General features: G+C 38.1%; 1 protein-coding gene across 1 annotated transcript; it reads left to right on the top strand.

Annotated features, from left to right (window-relative positions):
• Window positions 1-247: 247 nt before the first annotated feature.
• Window positions 248-24,971, top strand: LOC142973594 (cytochrome b5-related protein-like). The gene is made up of 6 exons (XM_076115448.1): window positions 248-406; window positions 13,075-13,302; window positions 15,418-15,827; window positions 18,805-18,993; window positions 19,345-19,569; window positions 24,046-24,971. The coding sequence occupies exons 2-6, from the start codon at window positions 13,087-13,089 to the stop codon at window positions 24,338-24,340; spliced, it is 1,335 nt and encodes a 444-aa protein (XP_075971563.1). The 5' UTR covers window positions 248-406; window positions 13,075-13,086; the 3' UTR covers window positions 24,341-24,971.

Raw genomic sequence — 24,971 nt, forward strand, 5'->3', positions numbered from 1 at the left:
TCTAGTCATTTCAAATGTCAAACGCTTGCTACTGAATACAGTTATAATTGTATTTAAAAGCTATTTAATAAAGAAGACACATTTTTAAATATACATAATGCATTTTTCGTTTACTTCATGTAACCCTAAAAATAAACAAATAAAAAATGATAAACAATCATTAAATCTTACAATAAATATGATACAAGCAGTGCAGGCAATGACATAATTATCTTAGTACTACAGTTAAGCGTATCAAGCAGTATCAACTATCAGTGGCTCCGAATTGAATCGCTTGCGCACTCAGTCAGGGCCAATCAACGCCCGGCAACAGTCGCACTGACACTCGTTCAAAATCGTGTTTATAGTGAGTTTGTAAACAAAACATTTTGCAAAACGAGACTACAGTTAGACAAGGAAACAAAAGGTAGGTGTTACTAATTTGATTTTTGTTTTATAAAATGGAGATGCAATTATTTTATTTTGTTGTATCGGTTAACCTAAAAACAATGATAGAAACTTAATATGTGCGTTAATTACAGTTCAATAGTATGCGGTCAATGATATCGAGTAGTACTAAATTAATGCTGATAATGTTATAAATATGCTTGTTGATAACGTGTTTTAGCAATAAATTTTGTGTGTGACTTAGAGAAAATGATACAATGATAAGACGCCATAACAATACTTTCGTTTCCCAGTAATTTACTTTCACTGCGTAATACGTGAATAGTGATGGTACCTTTAAGGGCTCCAGTTCTATTTATATTATATAACTTTCATTATGTTTCTTTTTGGATATGATTTTTTGTTGTCTAATGTATCTTTGTGGTGGTTTTGAAGTGGTTAGAATTATACAATTGTGTGTTAATAATGAAAAATTTTAAATACATTAATGTAGTGACGAATGATATCAAGGGTTAATGTCAAAACTTGATAAAACTGAGGACTGAAATAGTTGTCCTAATAGACGTACAAAATAGGTATATTTTCTACGCTTTTATTGCCTACCCAAATATTCAGGAAATTTTCATAAGCATCAGATCAGCGCCCCTAAGGTATTGAATAAGAATTATTTTTCAAGTAATTTAAAATATCAAAGGTTCGCTACAATCGCTACTCGATACTACGAAAAGTTACCGGAATTAAATTTTGCATTAGCTGCTATAAATCCTTGATTTATGTAACCGGTATGTTTTTAACCTAGCAAAAACTTCATTATGATCAACTAGCTTCTGTTGAATTGATTTAAAAGTATCCTATGGTTAATCCAGGTCATAAACTATATTATGTGCACCAAATGCCATCAAATGTGTTTGATCGTTTTTGCGCAAAAATGTAACAAACAAACTTACATTAAGTCTGTCAATCTTTAGTATTTTTTACAATAATATGAGTGTTGAATAATTTTTGCGTAAAAGCGTAACAAACACACATACTTACATTAATTCTCTCAATCTTTCGTTTTTGCAATATTAAGTTTACTGTTTACATCTTCTGTAGACGGGCCGGTAACGAATTTAAACAAATCTTGACACTAATGCATACAATAGGTCAGAAGGTTACACCAACAAGTATTTAGGATAGCAAAAAACATCAAATTACAGTATTGTCTAGCGACAAAACAATAATACAATGCCTGAGATTAGTATTTTCGGTTTTTATTCTACCTAAGATGTCTTTTTCCTAAGATTCATTTTATTTTTGTAAAAACGGTGACAAAATAATGATAAGGTTCTTTTCCTTGGATGTTATAAAAAATACGTAACCACCATATAAGACCAATACGTGTCCAGGTAGATACAAAAATATTCTTCAACCTAATTATCTTCTGTTGTTATCTAAGCAATGCAGTAACCATATTAAATTGTAAAAATGCATTCAACACATCCTCCCTCTGTGTAAAATATATCAGATTTCATCTGAAGATAAGTATTTCTTTCGATGGATAGCATACTTCATCGTTAGATAGCATTGCTAAAACTAATCAAAATCACTCAAATCTATACTAATATTATAAAGCTGAAGAGTTTGTTTGTTTGTTTGTTTGTTTGAACGCGCTAATCTCAGAAACTACTGATCCGGTTTGTCCATCATATTGGTCATCGTTAGATAGCATTGCTAAAACTAATCAAAATCACTCAAATCTATACTAATATTATAAAGCTGAAGAGTTTGTTTGTTTGTTTGTTTGTTTGAACGCGCTAATCTCAGAAACTACTGATCCGGTTTGAAAAAATCTTTCAGTGTTAGATAGCCCATTTATCGAGGAAGGTTATAGGCTATATATCATCACGCTACGACCAATAGGAGCAGAGTACCAGTGAAAAATGTTACAAAAACGGGGAAAATTATGATTCTCTTATGTGACGCAAGCGAAGTTGCGCGGGTCAGCTAGTATATGTATATGTGTGAGTGTAACAGACAGCTACTTTCGATTTTTTTATATTTGGATAATGAAATCAACTTCGAATTTATTATTAAACTCGTTCAACCACTCTGGCGCGATAAAAATAGCTAAAAAGAATAAAAACATAATATTTTTTGTTCTTCTTTTGCGACTACAGCTATAACATCGTCCTGTTATAACCGAGGGTAGACAAAAGAGTGCTCGTGGCTTAGTTAACAACAGTTGCACGGATCGATCTATGAGGTTAAGCCATGCTTGCCGAGGTTGATTTGTGGATAGGTGACCATCTTATACATATCGAGTTCCTCCGTGTTTCGGAAGACACGTTTAATTGTGGGTCCCGGCTGTCATTTTCGAAGATCTTTGACAGTCGTTAACAGTAGTCAGAAGCATAAAAGTCTGACAACCAGTCTTACCGAAGGGTATCGTGTTATCCCTGGTAACTGGGTTGTGGAGGTCAGATAGGCAGTCGCTCCATTTAAAACACTGGTATTCAGCTGCATCCGGTGAGACTGACTAGAGAGTTGCAGACAGTGGTGCATAAAATAAACCAGTGCTTTGCCGTTTACGATGTTAGTTCCACGTAATAGGGGGCGAGGCTATTATATACATATAACAGCTATATAACCCGAGAGCTCATGATTAGCAGTAGTATACCACTGCAGAGGCAGTTTTTGCGACTATTAAGGAAAATACCACCGTCTTTGTTTATTGCATTCCATTGACGTCTGCTATGGAAAAAACGGACTAAATATAGGTATAGCCGCTTTGAATAAATTAAGTCTATTTTTGTATTAAAAAACAACAAAGTAAACAAGTTAATAACAGTATTTAATACTAGATCTATTTGTGTTATTTTTATTATAAGTGTAGAATCGGGTTTCGAGAAAATTATTATACAGGTTCTAGTTATTTCTTTTTCAATACTAAATTAAATTAGTTAATTATTTTAAGACTGCAGATACTACAAAACTTTATTTATTTCGTGTTACAAACATTGAAAAATGAAAAATGAAAAATGAAAAATGAAAAATGAAAAATATTTATTGCAGCAATAGACAAATACAAGTTTCTAAAATAAACACTTCACATTATTTCTATATCTAAAGCTGATACATTCTTAACGGTAGGAACAATATCTGGTGGTCTTCTCACTAGGCATGCCTGTGTCGAGAAGACCGTCTACGATTTACAAAAACATGGTTTCAGTCGTTCTGCCCAGCGGACTCCGTCCGGCTGGGTCAGATCCGCCTCGGCCCTCAAGGCGGAGGATCTATCTGGGCCTGCTGCCCAGTTGCGGCGGCCAAAAAACTCGTCGATGGCCGCCGTCTCTTGATCGGATGGGTGTCGGCGCGGGTGGAGCTTCTCCCACCGCGCGAGCGCCGTTGTTATCGGTGCCTCGAAGGAGGCCATGTCTGTGCGCGGTGCACGTCAGAGGTTGACCGAAGCGGCACGTGCTTCCGGTGCGGCAAGCCGGGCCACATTGCCCAGTCGTGCTCGGAAGCACCGAACTGTGCCGTTTGCGCCGCGGCGGGCAAGCCGGCGGCGCATATAGTTGGGAGCAAAACCTGCGCCCCACCAAAGGGTCAGAGGACGAGAAGCCAGGGAGAAAACCCCAAAAAGGGTAAGAAGAAGAAGACGGCTGCGAAGAAGGCCAAGGCTGCTTCGCAGGCGTCAGACCGGCCCGCGGCTTCTAGAGCCGCTGATGGGCCGGCGGAAGTGGTGGAGATGGAGACCCAAAATTAATGGCTCTCCATCTCCTCCAAACAAACTTGAACCACTGTGCCAGGGCCCAGGATCTTTTCTCCCAAAGCCTGGCACAGTGGTCCATAAAGTTAGCAGTGGCAGCAGAGCCGTACTTTGTTCCGCCCAGGGATGACTGGGCGGGTGATTTGGACGGCTTAGTAGCCATAGTCTCCCCGGCCGCTGTCGGAGTTCCGCCCCTCGTACCCACAGCGAGGGGCCATGGTTATGTGGCGGTCACATGGGGAGACATAGTCGTCGTCGGCATCTACTTCTCGCCAAACCGGAGCCTGGCCGAATTCGAGGCGTTTCTCGCGCGGATCGGCACCGTGGTCGGCCGTGATAGGTCTCGCCCCGCCTTGGTCCTCGGGGACTTCAATGCCAAATCCACGGCTTGGGGTTCCCCGTCTACGGACGCGCGGGGCGAGGAAGTGGAAGATTGGTTGGCGGCCACGGGTCTTGTTGTCCTAAACCGGGGTGCCGTGCACACGTGCGTGCGCCAGCGGGGTGGGTCCATAGTCGACCTCACATTCGCCAGCCCCGCACTTGCGTCTCGTGTCCAGTCCTGGAGGGTCCTTGAGGGGGTTGAGACACTATCTGACCACAAGTACATTAGGTTCAGCATCTCCCCGGTCACCTCGAGGGCCTTGCATACCCAGGAAACCCCGGTTGAAGTAGGACCGCGCTGGTCCCTGAAGCGCCTCGATAAAGATTTATTTATAGAAGCCTCCATCGTTGACGCCTGGACTTCGCAGGCGTCGGGAGAACAGCCCACCAACGTGGAGGCGGAAGCGGACAGGCTCCGGGCAGACATGACCCGCGTCTGTGATGTAGCGATGCCCCGCGTCCGGTTCTGTCCCGGACGGCGGAAGGTTTATTGGTGGTCGGCGGAAATCGCGCAAATGCGCCAGAATTGTACAGCGGCTCGCCGCCGCTACCAGCGCCTCCGCAGGAGGCATCGCCGACCCCCAGACGCGGAGTCACAAGAGGCGGAGCTGTACGAGAGGTACAGAGCGGCGAAGAAGGCCCTGTCAACCGAAATCGGCAGGGCCAAAACCGCCGCCTGGGGCACTCTTCTGGAGACGTTAAACGTAGATCCATGGGGGCGCCCATATCGTTGGGTCAGGGGCAAACTTCGCCCATGGGCCCCCCCGCTAACCCAGAGTCTCCAGCCCCAGGTGGTCGAGAACGTGGTGTCCGCTCTGTTTCCTTCTAGGGCGGCACACATCCCGCCGCCAATGGCTCCGCCGGGCGAGACGCCGACGACGACGATAGAGGAGGAGGAGGAAATTCCCCCGGTGACCCGGGTAGATCTGAGGGTGGCGGTGCAACGCCTCGCGGCAAAAAACACCGCCCCAGGGCCTGACGGCATTCCTGGCCGAGCGTGGGTCCTGGCTCGCGAGGCCCTCGAGCCCCGACTGTTACGGCTCTTTAACGCGTGCATAGAAAGGGGCGAGTTCCCGGCATTCTGGAAGACCGGGAAGCTCGTCCTGTTGAAGAAGGAGGGGCGTCCCGCGGACTCGCCGTCCGCGTACCGGCCTATTGTGTTGCTAGACGAGGTGGGCAAGCTCTTCGAGCGCATACTTGCAGACCGCCTCGTCACGCACCTAAGTTGTGTTGGGCCGGACCTAGCGGACCAACAATTCGGGTTCCGCAAAGGGCGCTCCACGATTGATGCGATCGCGCGCGTTAGGGCCCTGGCGGAGGACGCAGTAGCTCAGGGAGAGGTCGTCTTGGCGGTGTCACTCGACATCGCCAACGCCTTCAACACCCTCCCCTGGAACAGCATACGAGTGGCACTCGAATATCACCGAGTGCCACCCTACCTCCGCCGTATCATCGGGGCTTATTTGGAGGAAAGATCGATTATCTACCCGGGTCAAAATGGCTGGTCACGCCAAGTGGTGTGTTGTGGGGTTCCACAGGGGTCGGTCCTAGGCCCTCTCCTGTGGAACATCGGTTATAATTACGTTCTGCGCGGTGCGCTCCCGCCAGGCGTCGGCATATTCTGCTATGCCGACGACACACTGGTTACAGCCCGGGGGAAGACGCACCGCGACGCGGAGGTGCTGGCCACAGCTGGGGTCGCACAGGTCGTCGCTCGCATCCGGCGGCTGGGTCTGGAGGTGGCACTTGAAAAGTCGGAGGCCCTATTTTTCCATGGGCCCCGACGCCGCCCGCCTCCAGGATCCAGCATCATCGTAGGCGGAGTCCACATCGGCATTGCATCGTCGATGAAGTACCTTGGCCTAACTCTCGACGGCCGATGGGACTTCACAGCCCATTTCAGTCGGCTGGCCCCCAGACTCGTAGGTGCGGCGGGCGCTCTTTCACGCCTGCTGCCGAACCTCGGGGGGCCAAACAACACCTGTCGACGGCTGTACGCCGGGATCGTGCGGTCAATGGCCCTATATGGCTCACCCATTTGGGCCAATGCCCTGTCGGCCAAAAACATCGCCGCGCTGCGACGTCCGCAGCGCGTGATGGCTGTCAGGGCCGTGAGAGGCTACCGCACGATCTCATTCGAAGCGGCGTGCCTACTGGCCGGAACGCCGCCGTGGGACCTGGACGCGAAGGCCCTCGCGTCACTCTATACATGGCGCGAGGAGGCCCGAGGCGGAGGCTCACTGCCAACGCCTCAAGAAGTGGAGGCGCGGAGAGCAGAGCTCCGCCAAGATGTCCTGGCGGCGTGGAAGCGGCGACTGGAGAACCCCAGCGCCGGCCTCGTTACCATCGAGGCCGTGCGGCCGGCGGTCACGGAGTGGCTGGAGAGAGGGCACGGCGCGCTCACTTATCGGCTGACGCAGGTCTTGACCGGACACGGTTGTTTCGGCAAGTACCTGTGTCGCATAGGCCGTGAGCAGACGCCCAGGTGCCATCATTGTGGTGACTGCCCCGATACGGCGCTGCATACGCTGGCACACTGCCAGGCGTGGTCGTCGCAGCGCCGTCAATTGACCGGGGTAGTCGGGAGCGACCTCTCGCTCTCGGCCGTGGTTCTGTCCATGGTCGGGAGCGAGGCAGCGTGGTCGGCCGTCGCCTCGTTCTGCGAGGAAGTTATATCCGCAAAAGAGGCGGCGGAACGGGAGCGGGAAATCAACGCTCCCCTCCCTTCCCGCGCAAGACGCACTGGGCGTCGTAGGCGCCGGGATGATCTCCGGCCCCCGTGACGCGGACCTGTGGGCGGCGGAGGCGGAACGCTCCGTCGCCTGGACAGGGAACAGGTCCGAGAGGTGGGGAGTGCGCTGTGTGTTCCTGGCACACCCCCTTGAAGTGGAGAGCTAGGGGGGGGCAATCCTCGTGCCTGCCCCCGCTCGAAGTAGGGCCCGCATACAAAGCGGGCCGTCACCGACTGGGACGCGGAGTATCCGATCGGAGGTACCGCGTCCTGGCCACGTTATGGTGACCGCAGAAGGAACACCGTCAGGTTTTTAGTCGGTATGCCCAAGTTAGCCGGAACGCCTTGCCGGCGGGAGAGCCCGACAGACCCCCGCTTTCCTCCCTGGGGCGGGACATGCAGTAATGCATTTTCCTGACGAAAAAAAAAAAAAAAAAAAAAAAAAAAAAAATAGGGTCTATCCCACTAGTCCCGTTGAGTTGTCCCGTGACGGGACAACTGGCACTATTTTGTCCCAGTGGTCCCGTGGCGGGACAAGTGACACTGTTTTGGTGCCAGTTGTCCCGTTGCAGAAAAATCACGGGACTAATGGGACAGACCAAGTACCTGTACCAGTACCAAGTACCTGTTGTCACACAACAACTCAATGGAACCAGTTGTTTTGACCCTTCCGTCTGTCCCATTAGTCCCGTGATTTTTTTGCAACGGGACAACTGGCACCAAAACAGTGTCACTTGTCCCGCCACGGAACAACTGGGACAAAATAGTGCCAGTTGTCCCGTCACGGGACAACTCAACGGGACTAGTGGGATAGACCCGACTTATAACGTATAGTCTCAATCATTCTATCATGTTAAAAGAGATAAAATCTGCCCGTCGAGATGATTACATCTTAGTTATCCGGTGATTACTGAATGCACCGAGGTATGAAAGGTATAATCATCGTCACTTGCAAGCATCAGACTTGTTATATGTATAGTGGAAACAAAAGTAATTTTGAGCAGAAACATTTCTATTAGGTCTCGCTCCCTATTACATGAGACTTATTTCGTAAATGGTCAAACGCGTACGTACTTCTTACACCTTTGACAATACTTTAGAATATAACAGGCATCATTTTAGTTCATAAGTCTAATATTTATCCGCATAGGAACGTTTTGTGATTATAATCAATAATAATCCTATGATAATTACGCAAAAAAAAAAGATAAATGTCTATTGACCGCAGTACTAAGTCTTAAGGCCTAAATATAGAACAATAATAAATTACAATATCTGCTATCTTTTTTATAATTATTTTTAGTTAAGTACTTTGTCTAATCATAAAAGAAATTATAAATTTTCCTGTACTTATAGACACAAAAGCATCGCATCGCAGTTTTTTCTTCTTTTGAAAGATTAAGTTCTTTTTCCTCCTTTTTTTAGCTCCTCATCTGATCTATTATTGTATCAACCACATTGTAAATCATTTGGCGATCGAAAAGCCTGGCCGTAAGATTTTCGCTAGCCCTTCTCATAAGGCTCTACCCCATTTTCAAGCTATTGGTAAATTCAGTTATTGTCACGACTGTCATTTAAATGTCACCATTCGACCTAAATATATAAATGATTTTGATTTCAACATACTGACAGCCGGGATTACTGAAATCTAGTGATCGGTATACAATTTAGATTTCTCGACTAACCCATTAGATACTTATGTCAAAGGAAATCTTACAACTCGGACGGAGTGCCTATGTTATTCATGTAACGAACAGTTCATTATAGTAAAGTGTGTTCTATTCATTATATTGTCAATCAAACGTAATAACCGTGCAACTGAACGAAATCCCGGAAATTTCTAGATGATAAATTACAAATTTGAAGATTTGCTGGTAATGTTGATAAATTACGTGTACATGTACTGATTACTGCTCTAACTAATACTAGACTTCTGTGGAAAATACGTAATGTATCACGTAATTTGATTTAGTATGTTCGTAATGGAAAAACTTCTTCTATACGAGATCTAATAGACTTTAGCTAGTCCAAATACCACGTTTTTAAATCTCTCAGAAAAAAAGTGAAAAATTAAGGAGTTAGGTGGTTCCGTAGCGAATCTATAGAGCAAAAATAATGTTATAAAAATAACGTAAAACCCAATCATTTTTTTAAATTCTAAAATTTAAATAAAATTTCTTCGGTAAGATACAATTTTGTAGTCTGTCATTAATTTTTTGCTTTACTTACAGTTTTCAATTGATATCCCCATAATGCAATAAAAACCAAAAAGTTAGAAAACAAGTTTTCTAAATAAAGACCAGGGGTCCTTCAAAGGTAGCGAGATCAACCACTACGATCAAAATTAAAATAAGGTAACGACCTTCTCAGAATTCGGTTCTTGCCCGTGACTTCAGGTGCATAGAAGTTATAAACTTACTTTAAACAATATACCACCCTACCTACTAAGTTTGTTTTAATCGGTTCAGTCATTTACGCTTTAAAATTGAGACAGGTGTGAAACAATAATATATTAAAAATAATATGCTTCTGATATTAAATATTGATAAAAAATACTTACTTATATTCATAATTCATTTGCGCAACACGAGTTCAAAAACCTTGAAAACTCTTTCTTTTATTCAACATTCGACAAGAAAAAACAAAGCATATGAAAATATGTTTGCGAAAAATCTAAATTATTATCAGTATTATAATCTAATTGTATTAACGAATTTATCTACATATAATTCTGCACTGATATTTTAAAGCGAAAGTGTGTTAGTTCGTATGTCTTTCATTCACGTCAAAACAGTTGAACCGATTAAGACAAAGTTCATCAGAGTGATAGAATACCCACATTCCGCCGAATGAAAAACACAACTTTTTTCAATAACAACAATACGAAGCGGAAGAACTCACAGGTATTAAGTAGAAAGTAAATAATATTATGTTCGAAAAAATCTGTATTAATTGTATTTAATTTCATCTCTATATAAACCGTTGATAACGAGGACCATTAGTATAATTATGGCGATTAAATAGAAAATGACTCATAAAGATTATTATATTTTAAATTGATGTAACGAGATACTTGTCAACAAACAAAAACAAGGAAAAAAATTACAAGATACTTAATAAGGTTCTTTGAGTATTGTTTTGGTTTTCTTCTATCTTGTATTCTTAAAAAGTAGCGTGATTTTCCACGCTCGGTACTGTCGAGTATCTAAAGTTTGATATTTCAAATGTACTGCCACAATAGTTCCTACGACGGCCGTTAGAGGCGCTGACCAAATTTTCATACATTTCTCGATAGATAGCCGGTGGTCGATAGTCGATTGTGTTAGAGAACCGAGAACTTAAATAGTATGTACCTTATGAATTATTTACTTCTGAGAATTGTCAAAACTGGTTGTATATAGTGCAAATAGCCGTTTTATAAACTAATAGAGAACCAGTCCTATTGTTGGGAATCAATAACAGCAATGGAAAATTACTGAATCGAAGGCAATTTTCGATAAATTTTCCTGTTTACGATATCTTATTCCAGTCTTAAATTAGTTCTCGCCCAAAATTAGATAAGTGATCTGATTAAGAACTTTGATCTTTCGTGTGACTAGTGATCAACGTTACGTCAGTCTTTTGAGTCGCTATTGTCGGAAAAACCTTTGCGTGATTCAACGAATATCATCTTAACTAGACTGTAATACATATTATTATATGTGTCTATAATCTAATGCTACATTGGAATTAATGCGGTCAACTGATCATCATCACTTCATCAGCTCGATTCTCTACCACTATTGACTACCGGCAACCGGCTAGCTATCGAGTAATATTGCACGAAAATGAGTTAGCGCCTTTAGCGGGCTCTGTGGGAACTATTGTCAGTCTCGATACAGATACTGACGACAGTACCGGCTGTAGAAAATTGGACTACTGTATTCTACATATGTAGTTTGAATTTATAAGATTGTATTTAGGAGTAACACTGGCAGTAGACGCCGTACGAGCTAGTACTTCTTATCGCGTCACTATAGACAGTTTATTATAGTTTTATAATCAAAAGTAATCAGCGCCTCTATCGATTTTAAAACTAATTCTCTTTACCTTTGTGCAAGTTCACGCAGTTCAAAGTGCGTAATCAGTAGGTACACTGGTAATATTTTAATGGTTAATTCATATCACAATTTATATATACATAATATCACGCTTGTTATACCTGCAGACGAAGGCTTAGGTATATGTGGAGGTAAGTGTCATGTAATAGGGGGCGAGTCTATTGCCATTTTTAGGGTAGTTTATCAAACTTCAAGCAACATTAAGAAGTCCTTTAGCCAACCTTTTTTTCTCAAAAAAACATGCAACTAATTCCATAACGTACATAATGTACATTCTTCCGTTTTGGAATCATCATCACCGCAAAATCCGCAAGGTCACCTTTTATTTAGTTTTTGTGTGTTTATTTGCAGCTGCCATCAAAGCATAACGAATAAACGTTTTATTTATGTTGAAGTTCCGCATTATTTATTATTCGCATACTCATTACGAAAGCCTGTCATAGAAATGAATGCGGTCTATAAACAAGTATTAGCTATAGCAGGTACATCATACTTCACATAGATTCTCCCGGGATTCTCGAATAGACACACCCAGAAAATGTAACAGACACACGTGTCTTCTCTAGCAAGCCCATAGCCACCGGTCGGTAAACAATCCCTGGGTTAAGCAACCTTTGGCGCGGTCATTCCAGAGATGGGTGACCACTTGGTAGTTTTGAGCTGGGTGTCAAAAGTCATTACCCGTGGTTATTTTCTAACAGTCGTTAAAACATGTCAAAGGCCTTTCGAGCGGCTTGAACAAACTTACACCAGGTTGACCACTAACCATACAACAACAAGACTTTCTTTTTCAAGTTATTATTTTTTTTAAGCTTATAATATAATTCAATACCTAGGATGGTTGAATGACTTTAGATCAAGATCAAGAGTCAAGAGTCTTCAAGTGCCAAATCTTCAAGAGTAAAACAAATAATTCAATTTTATATTTATATGCCACGTGTTTTTATAAAATCACGTTAGTCTATCGCATAAATATACATCTTAATGTAGGCATTAATTACTTACTGCAAACTCATTGTGTTATGTACTTAAATAAATTTGCACAAAATACCCACAATATTTACAAAAGAACCGGTTTACACTCATTAAAATTAAAAGCAGGATTTTTAAAATCTAAAAACCAACAGAAAATGTAATTAATCTACATAATAATAATAAAAAATATCTATTGTAGAGACGACAATGTACGCGTACGAGTGGAAATATTTTTTTTATTTTTTTTATTAGCCTGTGTTGTCCCCGTGCTGGGCAAAGGCCTCCATTTTCTTCCAATCCTCCCTATCTCCTGCTATGCGTGTCCAACTAATGTTAAAGGCATCTAGATCGTCACGCCGGCGATTCTCGGGTCTACCCCAACGGCTGCCTCTGTAGGACAAAAAAATAATAATTTTAGTAAAATTACTTACAAATGATATATTGTGTATTATAATTACACTATGGTAAAATCTAAGTGTACTGTCCTTCGTTCAATGTCAGAATGGGCGAAACAATTTGTATAAATCCGCTCATAGATCATATCCCGCGAAAGGAAAAAGCGCGAAGCAGCGCATTCCCTTAGAATTACAATAGCAATTAATTTAATTTGTCTCGAAATAGAAAACTTAAACCATAAATATTAAATATAATCCAAGTTGGGATGATTAAAATAGGTTGGTTTTTTAACCGACTTCAAAAAAGGAGAAGGTTCTCAATTCGACCGTAATTTTTTCTGTTTGTTATTACAGTAAATATTCAAGATGGCTCCAAATTCGGATCGGCGTCAGATAAGCTTTCCTAAGCTACTCTACCCGGCGCTTCGAGACGAAATCCCCAAAACAGCACATACCTGGCTAAAAGGGAAACGTATGCAGGACGGTGCCGAAGGTCTCTGGAGAATACACGACAGCCTCTATGACTTAACTGACTTCATATCTGCACATCCCGGGGGAGAAGACTGGCTTACTGTTACTAAGGTAATTTTCGAATGGCTTTTCGTTTTGTGTCTATAGATGTAGGGCAGTGCAAGTGTAAAACTATAATACTATAATAATAAGTACATTCTCAAGCAACCATCGTTTCCTTATATTTTTCCTTTAGTGTTGTATCAGTGATTGCTGCTTAATTACACAAATGATTATCGAGTAATCAAAGATGTATACTTTAGTATTATGATTCTTAGCCCTGAGAGCAATTTCTGATTTCGAACCCAAGCTTTTGGATAAGAATTCGATTTGTTATACAATTTTCTTTTTGCTGTTATTCTGTAGCGTGATTTTCTATCACTATCAACTACCTGCTAGCTATCGAGAAATTTTGTATGACAATGATGATCAGCGCCTCTAGCGGGCCCCGTAAGAACTGTGTTTTGCAATATATTTTATATATTGTTTAAAATGCCAAATTCTCGATACTCGGATCGATACTACTGACTGGAGTATACAATCGCGCTATTTAACTGCTATGACTTGTCAAGTAAGATACTAACGATCTCAATAATTTATGAAGCACTATAGCTATGAAATGTGTCAAAATACAGAGTAATCACATACAATCAAGTTAATAGCGTCATAAACGTAGATGACACCACTCGCATTGCTCTCCTCCGATTACATACTAATATATTTAGTTGACATTATGCAAATTGAGTGTTTACAATTAACAACGTTCGTGTATCAAAATGTTTCAATTAATACATCAAATGAAATACTTGTTGTAAATATTAATCATCTTGAATCATAGAGATGGTACTTAGAATGGCTAATTACTAATGCCTAGTTGTAAAAAGCTTGTTTAATGTCATTGTCAAGGTGTAGATCCAATTCATTGATTTTCGTAGTGCGTCTGTTAACTGTCAACGTGAGTTTCGAGTTCGATAGTCGTGTTGGCATGAGTCTGTCCTTAGTCGATACTAGAAGAAAATTAAAAAAAAATGCTATTTAACCTGTTTAAGTAACTATTAGCCTAGCTTATTTTACATGGGTCTAACAATAAAAATCATATAATAATGAAAAGAACATTTTTGAAGACTGTAGCGCGATTCTATACTGTCGGTACAATCGAGTATCGAGAGTTTCACGCTTAAAATATACTGCCAAAATAGTTCTCATGGGGCCCGATAGAGGCGCTAAATAGATTTTAGTGTTAAATTTCGCGTTAGCTAGTCCGTTGTCCGTAGTCGATAGTGGTAGAGAATCGAGCTACGGATGGATAGTTTTTAAGTATCAGATAAACTATCCTTAAGATAGTAGCAGAAAGACACCAGTTATTGGGAAATATACATTTATTTATTTAGTTCAAGTGGGCATCTATTTTTTGCGTAAAAATTCGCATAACTACATAAACAGCCTCATGATTGCTTTAGCTCACGTGCTACCACAAAGCAATTTACTATAACTAGATAATTCCATTTGAAATCTTGACTCCTGAATCTTAATTTGATGCGAATAAAATCCAGTTTCTTTGTTTAGTGTGAACTTTTACTTATTTTTATTAGTTTATAGTAGCCTTGCCAATTAGTGAATTATGTTTTTTTTATTCTTATACGAAATTCTAACTTATAAATTGTCGGTTTGTTGACGTATTAAGCAGCAATTTGCGATAATTCAAGTGATTTCCTACCATGCATGCTATTTACTTATATAATAGAATGACAAATAAAATAAAAATATTGTCATTTTGATTTGCATTGTAAACCATATTCGTTATTAGCTTCTATTACTTTTGCACAACATTATTATGTTGTGAAAACAAGTTCATAAAAGATCATACTAAATGCATTATTGTATCGCATTATAATAATTCTAGTTCAATGCTCAAAAGGTCAGTATGTTCTATCACAATATATTTTTTTATAACTTTAACTAACATGTCTTGATTTTGTGTCAGTGTCGTCAAACAAAATATTTGTTCTGAATTTTCCATTCACCTCCCAGTCTTGACTATCCACAATGGTAGTTTGCAAAAAGTAAAAATGTTAATAAAGAAAGCACCTTGGCAAATACACAGCCAGAGCAGATACATTATACAGACACACGCATTTCTTTTCTTTATCACACAACAACAACTAAAATTAAATTTCTTTTTCCCAGGGTACAGACATAACAGAAGCCTTCGAAACCCATCACCTAAAAGGAGTAGCAGAGACACTCCTTCCAAAATACTTCGTGAGAGAAGCAAAATCACCTAGAAACTATCCATACACATTCAAAGAAGACGGTTTTTACAAGACATTGAAATTGAAAGTAATGTCAAAAATAAACGACATTCCTAAAGATAAAAGATATAAGAGTGATTTTGTAACGGATGCTTTATTCTTCGGGCTGATTGTACTAAGTCCTCTTTCGTGCTGGGCTTGGACTCAAAGCTATATCCTAGGAGCTGGACTGACGGTGTTGAATGGCGCGATTTTAAGTTCTTTAATCACCTGTGCTCATAATTACTTTCATCGAAATGATAGTTGGAGGATGTACTTGTTCAATTTGGGTGGGATGACTTACAGGTTAGTGTTTTCTGTTCTTTAATAGCAAATTTCTATTAATGGTAGAACTTGAAAATTTTGCACGGTGTTATTTTTAGAGCAGTTTTTTACATTTGGTACCATCTACAATTGAGCGTTTGGCATTTTAAAATGACTAGAAAAATATAAATAGTTCTTGCTAAATACTAATCAATCAATTTTTTCTTTCAATAAGCCTGTTGATTGCCAGCCCATTGTTTATAGTAGTAGGAAATAAGACCTCTACTGATATTCGGTACTTAAATAAACTTGTATTATCAAATCACAAAATATTCCATCAGTTACAATCAATAATCATGTATTGGATAAAAAGGTACACCTATAAGTTATGAACAAAAAGAATGGCAAGTCATGCCATAACATACTTTGCCTTGGACTTGAGGCATTAGAGGTTAATGACCCGACAGTGCATTTTATAAGACAGAGTACCGTTTATTCTAGCCATAACACAATTATGATAAGTTTTATTTGCCTCGTACTTTTTGAAAAGTCGTAAGATGGATTTTCGTATCAATTCCCATATAATATTAGGTAGCAAACTTAACATTTTGATTCAATAAATTTTATAAACATATATTATTTTGATCCTATAGTTTTCAATTACGAACCTCATAGCCGGGAACCAATTACTCTAAATAAAATAAATTATGAGTTAACTATTTAACTGAAATCACAAAGCAACAACTTTTTTAAAGTTTGTGTCATTGCCATATTCTCTTTGACAATAACTTGTGTATTCAGTATATTATATGATGACTACTTAAACTGCTGTCATAAGGATAAAATCATCTTCCAAACACGCTCGGCATTTAACACGCTTGTTCATACTACACACAGTTTACCGTACCATTTCGGAACTCAACAAACGGTAGCAACAGAAGCTAAAGGCTTCGCTGTAAAGTTTGACCAAGCAACACGGATATTGCGGCCTCATAAACCAACTCAAAAGCTCCCTGATGAAAACTTGGCACGAACGATATCGAAATTGCTTTATTAGAAACGCTTAAGTGTTTTGTATCTATATTGAAATGAAATTGTAATATTAGTTAATTAATTCTCTGGTCTCTGCCCACACCTATGAGAAAAAGGCGTGATTTTATGTATGAACTAAAGGCCGCCCGCGACTTCGTCCGCATGGAAGCCCTTTCCGTGTAAATCCCGATCCCTCGGGAACTCCGGGATAAAAAGTAGCCTATGTGTTATTCTGGGTCTTCAGCTACCTATACCAAACTTCATCGTAATGGTTCAGTAGCATTTGCGTGAAAGAGAAATAAACATCCATACATACAATACATACATACATTCTCACAAAAATTTCACATTTATAATATTACTAGGATAGTAGGATGTATGAATGTGTGTATGATAGTAAGTATGTATTTTTGTATTGAACCTTTTTTGTACATTAAAGTAATGTTAACTTAACCCATTAACTTACTTTCCTGTATAACAAGATGTATGGATGTAAATGAAGCATAAGACGTTTGAAGGGTTTGAAGTGTCTTTTTTGGTCCTACCCTACCCCCATGAGAAAAATACACTATTTTATGTATGTATGCACTATCCCATTACGTGGCAAGAATGTCCCCGCAGGATGAAAAATATCCATGAGTGGATTTAGGGTTAGTAGGTACTTAAGATATTTATAATAATAGATATTTGTAAATAAAACTTCAGTGTTCATCATATTAGCTACTAAAGAATCGAGGTGCGTAGTAGTAGTGACAAGATGTATCCATACATCTGAATCTGAATGAAGCAAGGGAAGATTGTAAGGATGGTATCGAGTGGCGTTCTTTGGTCTCTGCCTACCTATAGAAACAAGGCGTGATTTTATATTTGTATGTATGTAATGAATGTATAATTAAAGTTTAAATGACACCATTCATAGTCGCTAAAAGACATAAAAAATGTTACATTCACGTCACATCCGTGCAAAAAGTTTGTTTTGTCAGTATTCTTCCATTACTTTGATAGGTTAGTTATTTTCGATGGCAATTAGAAATAACGGGATTGTTACGGTACGTACTTTAATTGACATAAAAATAGCAATAATATAAGTCAAGAGTTTTAGCATAGCAAATAACATTAAGAATTTAGTTTTGTAGTACCAGTTCTCTTTATTTTTGTCTGTATTCCTAACAAAACACTAAGTTGTCTGATTGTAAGATAGTGCCTGGAGGGAGAAAAAAGATTTAAAAATAAAAATACTATTTTTATCATCTTAATATTTGCTAAAATTAAAAATAGCCTGTTATAACAACTATGCTGTTCTAGGACTAAATTAGCAAGCAAATTGACAACAACAACTTACAAATACTAATCATAAAAATATATATTTATTGATTATTCAAAGCATCTTTTTCTATTTAAAGCCTGAGTCAGACAGAAGTCAGTAGGTCATCGTCTGAATGCAATACGTCGATAATAATTTATTTTTACAACCGAAATGAACTTTAGACTACATACCGGTTTATGGCAATAAAAAGTGAGTAAAATTATTACCTGGTAAAGATTCGAGAAGATATTAAATAAGTTAATCGAACTCTGTGCAAAACAATCAAAATTATTAAAACATAATGTTTTTCTAAAAATAAATAGGAACTTTGATTTACGTATTACAAAAAATATGGCTTTTTCTTTGTCGAAATCCGCGATTGTTGCCAGGACTTTGTTCTTTGGCACATCTTTTTAAAACGGTAATGCTCTTGGAATTTTGTTGTTCTAATCTTTGCCCTCATTTAAGATAAACTGATTTTATTGAATAGAAACAAATTACTACACGCTTCTTCTAGCAATTTTATTGGCGTGAAAAAATTTACCGTTGTACAAAGATCATGTATTAATCCAGACTGATAACTATCCGCGTATCTATTCAGTAATTTAGGTATAAGTAACATCCATCCAATCATAAAAGAATTCGTATTTATAATAATATTATTTATTTCTTATTTTCCAGTGACTGGCGCATCTCCCACGCGATGTCCCATCATCTCCATACAAATACCGCTCAAGATATAGAACTGTCTATGTTGGAGCCTTTCCTAGTATTCCTGCCATACAAGGATAAACCTATCTGGGCTCAAATGGGAGCCTTCTACTATCCCATCATCTATGGAGGGACTTTGATCATTATGATTGTGCAAGAGTGAGTAGATTACATTTTTGTCATTGAATTATACTAAATGAACATAATGAAATACTAGCTGACTCGCGCAACTTCGCTTGCGTCACATAAGAGAGCCATGCTTTTTACCGTTTTTGTAACATTTTTCACTGGTGCTCTCCTCCTGTTGGTCGTAGCGTGATGATATATAGCCTATAGCCTTCCTCGATAAATGGGCTATCTAACACTGAAAAAATTTTCGAATCGGACCGGTAGTTACTGAGAATAGCGAGTTCAAACAAACAAACAATCAAACAAACAAATTTAATTTCATCATAAATCAGATATGGATTAAAATCTAGAATATTAATACAACTTTATTGTATTTTTCAGGCTAGTCCTCTGTGCCCAGAAACACGGAAGCAAGTCAATCAGCTGGAAAAACGTCATACCCTTCACGCTGCCAGCATGGATGTATCTCGCTGGCAGTCTGTCGTTACCTTGGACCGTAGCCGTCTGGCTCCTGACCCTGATACCAGCCAGTTTCTTCTTCGTGTTGTTCGGCCTCACCGCTGGACATCATAGCCATAGGAATTTCTTTGAAGGAGACGTGACGAGGTAACACTATAAGTCTTTGCGATTTTGATACATGTCAAACCCTCATTGAAATTACGTTAGGAAGCTTGTGGATATTGAAATAATTTTAGTTCTTTCTACATTCAAAGTGAAACCCTTTTTTGATGGTAGTATTGTACAAAACACACAGGCTCTGCTAACAGGGGCCCATCAAAACGATAATGTATTATCTCGAATAGTGATCTAAGTCGGTACTCAGCCTTTAAAATATATTTGCGGAAATCAATTCTGCAGACGATTTTATCTCGGAATAGAGCAGCATAACTAGTAACTTTTCAAGATATAACAGACACGACAAATAAGTAGTAATACTTAATTATATAAAAAGCGTAATTTTATGTATCTACATAATTACATATAAAAAACCAGACGCTACAACCAGACCCATATTTATTGCATGACGTCTTTATAAAAACAACTTTAATACTAAAGTTGCTCGCAACTAAATGATGACAGATTTTATACTCGAACGTAGTCAATATTTTTTACTCCAAGTTGAAGTTAAAGGCCGCTGAATAAAAACCGGTATTATAATCCTGCAACATAATGGAGCGCCTTAAACGTATGATTTATCGAGACTCATTGCAATTGGGTTAAAAAAAATGTCGTAGCAAACAGACAACCGTCCGCTGCCTAAGTTTGCTGGTGAATGAAGTTTTAAATTCAAATTTTTGTTTGCCTTCGCCATCAGAACTTAGCATGCAAGGCTCTCCTAAGTAGTCGGCCTATACCTACAATACGAACTATTTTTTTTTATTCATTGTCGTCATCAAAACAACTTTATATAAATAAGTTTAATAGTGTTTTTATTATTCTCACTTAAGTCTATATTAATATAATATTTACTAATACTTTATTAAGTAAATATGATCAAGTAAATGACTATTATCATTAGGCCGCTTCCTCGTTTGACTGTATTCTGATAAATTTATTACGCCCTTTATATTAAAATTTGTTACGGATAATTTAGTGGTCGCTTTTCAATGAATACATCTCTACTTCCGCGACAATTACGGAAGAGATTGACGAAGTGGAAAGATTGGTTGTAATAAAATATTACTATCAACCTAACTTACTATTCACATAAATATATAAATCCATTTAGGGATAGTGCCTTCTAGACCATTTCTCTTTTCTTGTAAGAAAATGAGAAATGGTAAAAGAAATGCTAAATAATTATTTTTCATCATCAAATTCTTCAAATCGAATAAATTTTATCAATCTGGAAAAAAATAGCAAATTATTTTGCAGTCGTCTCGTTAAGTTTTGGCCACCAATTGTATAAGAGAAATTGCATCTCCTTAAAACTCTCGACACGGAGGCAAAACGATAACATGTTAAATGCAATTACGAGCTACTGTCGACCAATCTTGAAAAGTAAAAAACTAAGCAGTCCCCTTGCTCCTGCTTATCAAATGATTTTAAACGTTCAACGCTCAGCACTAAATTAATATGGTTATATCGAAAGTGATCGTTACAGATACCGCACTAATCAGGAAACGGCCTTATTGACGTAAGGCTTTTTTCCTTGATATTTTAATGCGAAGTCGAGGCGTAAAGTAATGCAAACTTTGGCCTCGACTTTAACCTTGCTTGTACAAGAATAAGTAAGTACTTGCTTACACCAAGTAAAACCTTTTTGAACCTGTTTAGTAATGTAATGATGTCATCTGCACTTTTTTTAGTATACAAGAAAAATAAATAAGCAAAGACGATAGACGTATTTGTGACGCTTGAATTGAAATATATTCAAAGATTTTAGAATGGGATAGTAAACACAGTTGAACTTTGCACGTTTTAACATAATTATCAAACACAAGCAAAAAATGTGCTTTCTGGTATATTTTTCACACAAAAAAAATTATTCCAATTCGTTTGTCATTTTCAATATAGTTTTAAAATACATCATAAAAGTTTTTGTTTAAATTAAAAACCGCATATAAATAACACAATACATTAAATAACAGTAGTACCTAGAGCGTTTTTACCCGGAACTGTAAAACCGGCATTTGCAATTCTGCTTAATAGCGTTTCCTATTATTTATGCACAAAACCATTCGAGTAATTGAAAATATGAATTATTGTTATACAAAATAACAAGGGATTATGGAATGTTTTATAAATACTTTTGAGTCTCACATTTTATTATTCCCTGTAAGTAGCTTATAATATACTCCACATCTATTACGAGTTCAATATACTGAACAAAACAATTTAATAATCTACCATCATTGCACAAAAAAGTGCGAGAAGCTTTTTAGAGAAAAGACTTGCTACTTTTTGATCGATCTTAGTAATACTGGTTCCCAAAGTTACTATTTTAATTGCAAAAACCTTTCTGTCTGCTTATTTGTATTTGCTTTGGAAATGTTTTAGAAACAAATAGCTAACATTACGCGGTATCAGAACTGTGAACAATATTTGATCATATGAGGAGCTACCAACAATAATCGCTTCTGAAAATTTAACGTTTCTAAAGTGCCAAAATATACAATTCAAATTCATAATAAGCTACATAGATTAACTAAACCCCAGTTAAAATGTATCTAGTTGAACATTTTCGCACAATTAATGTCTACAACTATCATACGAGCTGTCATGGCAACTAAACTCATAGGAGCCAGGCATCCGTGACATACGTAACGCGGATGGCATGCATCGCCAAACAAGTATTTATGTATGTTACCGACACACGGTAGAACGCATGTTGACTAGTAAATATTTGAAATATCCACGGCTATTGAAAAGTATGGACAGCGCAAGAGACATTTTTAGGCTTTTATTAAAAAATATTTCAGTAAAAATAATAGAGCAGTGATAGCCGAGTGGTATAAATTGATACCTCTCACGCAAGTGGTCGCAGGTTCGAACTCGAACACCAATGACTTCGAATTTATGTCATCACTCTTGTTCCAACGGTGAAAGAAAACATTGTAATGCAAACTTGCATGCCTGAGAGTTCTTTAGAAAAGTTCTTGAAGGTATGCAAAGTCCCCAACCCGCAATTGACTATAGTGGTGGACTCAAGGCCTAACCCCTCCTTCATTACGGTAGGAGAGCATTGCGTAGCAATGGGTTAAATTTATTTATAAACAAATCGGGAACAATCAAATTCGTATGTGACAAAAATGCTATTGTAAAATTTATTGTAGATGTAATTATTAGGCGGTGATCAGAAATTATGGTCAAAAAGGTAAGGAGTCTAAATTCATTTATTGTACTTGAATATAAAAGGTACTTCCAAGACCCGAAATTAATAATTCCTAATACTATTAAATTCTGTCAGATATTTCATTACGGAATTAGAGCTGTATATAAACATGAAACAATACAGTAATCCCTTTAAAACAACTTAGTTATTAGTCGTTATGGAAGTTTTAAGGTAATACCCGTACCTTCTATTCACCATTTCGCCATGGAAGTAAGTTTTGTAGTGAGTTGGCCAACTGCAGCTCCTACTTAATTATAATAAAGTTTAACACTCACCGTTTGGCGTACAGTGAACTGGACTGGCTGAATTTTGAATCAGTTTAAAGTTAAGTAGCGAAATTTTAATGAAGATTAAAATAAAGTTTTAAACCAAAAAACCGTATTTAAATGTGGTCTGACTAGACTCATTTGCTTTTTCATAATACTAACTAGATGGAATAACATTCAATATTATTCCATTATAGCATGGATTTTTTTTATAGTAACTCTTTTATTTCTAGCTTCTAATTTGATGTTTATATTTTCTAGTTTTTTTTTATAATTTTGTGTGTTACTTTATCATTTCGCACCTTTTTATTTTTTATTCTAAATTCACAATCTTACTCATTCGGGAAGTAAATTCATTCTCATAGTTATAATTATTCGCCAAGCAAAATATATAGGTATACCGTGAAACAAGGAATGGCTTGAACAATAAATTGTAATTTATTTACATTTCAACAATAGACATGGGCGTCAACTTCATGACAATTATTATTCAAACCAGTAATTAACCTGACTTAACCCTTCAGTCTACATATATAATTTATAATCGTTTTGCGTCGTTATTTATTTGTGAAAACAACTCTCATACAACGAACAAATCTTGGGTTACGGGGACGAACATGCAAACAGTCACAATTTAAGCAATTGGTCTTCCTTTACACAACTATTTGAAGATCACAGGATCGAAGAAGTGGCAATTTTACAAATCCAAAATAAGTGATGACCAAAAACCAAACTGGTCGAATATCATCTATTACAAATGGCCGTATAAAATTTACTTCCCTGTAATAAAAAATTATAATAATATCAAAAATACATGTGACATTGATCAAAAGACACCTTTTAATGTTCTTTGAACCTTCAAGGTTACCCCAAAACCGCAAACGCTAGGTTAAGGTTCAATAATTTGTTTTAACCTTCAAATGTTAATAATATTTTCTTATTACTAAACCTCAAATTGTATTTATTTTCTTTTTTTTTCAGAGATGAGAATTTGGATTGGGGTCTGCACCAGCTGGATACGATAGTCGAAAGAATCGACTACGCGGGCAATCATTTTAAATCCATCACTAGATTCGGTGATCACGCACTCCATCACCTTTTTCCCACACTAGATCATGCAGAACTGAAATACTTGTACCCTGTTTTGTTCGAGCATTGTGAGAAATTCGAGTCTCAGTTAAAAACGAACACGTTTTACGAAGCTATTATAAGCATGAGTAAGCAAATAGTTAGGAAACGACCAAATAATTTTAGGGATAAGAAAATTATTAAGTAATATACATTTCGGAACTCTTGTGATATATTTTATTAAAATTGATAACGCTCTCGGTGTATTGGATTAAAAAAAAAGGAATACCTTAAATATAAGCAAAAAGATTTATGGACTGTAGATAAGTGTTGCTTATCCGACTATTGAAATTGATCGACTAGCAAAATTTTGATAGGATTTTCAGTGAAGATATACCAAAATATTGTAAAATGGAAATTGTCTACAAATTATAGATATTTATTAATATTATGAGTAAGTTGATGAAACAGACTAAACAATGAATTTAACACTTAGATGACTATTGTCTTCGTACATTTTTTTAATACAGATAATAAATAATATTCAACAAAGGAACTTTTAGACAACACGTTGCTCAATTAGAATAAATAAGGCTACTACACTGAACAAGGATTTATGGTTCATATTAAGATAATAGTAAAGAAAAAATGGTTGTAGATCAAATTACTATTTATAAAATGATTGTATTATATTCGCTAGAGATAATGATACAACATTATAGGGCAAAAATCTCGCCTTACTTATTTTGTGATAAAATCCGTAAAATAAATGTACCTCTTATTTTAAGATTGAATGTACTTGGCCTTGGAATTCAGTAAATAGACTGCTTGTAATGTTA

This window comes from Anticarsia gemmatalis, chromosome 6 (genome assembly GCF_050436995.1).
Source record: "Anticarsia gemmatalis isolate Benzon Research Colony breed Stoneville strain chromosome 6, ilAntGemm2 primary, whole genome shotgun sequence".
In the NCBI taxonomy this organism is placed as follows: domain Eukaryota; kingdom Metazoa; phylum Arthropoda; class Insecta; order Lepidoptera; family Erebidae; genus Anticarsia; species Anticarsia gemmatalis.

What these genes read in the sequence shown, in the direction of transcription:
- LOC142973594 (XM_076115448.1), top strand. Translation starts at nt 13,087, where the DNA reads ATGGCTCCAAATTCGGATCGGCGTCAGATAAGCTTTCCTAAGCTACTC. An exon ending in TTGGGTGGGATGACTTACAG is followed by an intron (nt 15,828 to 18,804) that starts GTTAGTGTTTTC and finishes CTTATTTTCCAG; the next exon opens with TGACTGGCGCATCTCCCACG. An exon ending in TTTGAAGGAGACGTGACGAG is followed by an intron (nt 19,570 to 24,045) that starts GTAACACTATAA and finishes TTTTTTTTTCAG; the next exon opens with AGATGAGAATTTGGATTGGG.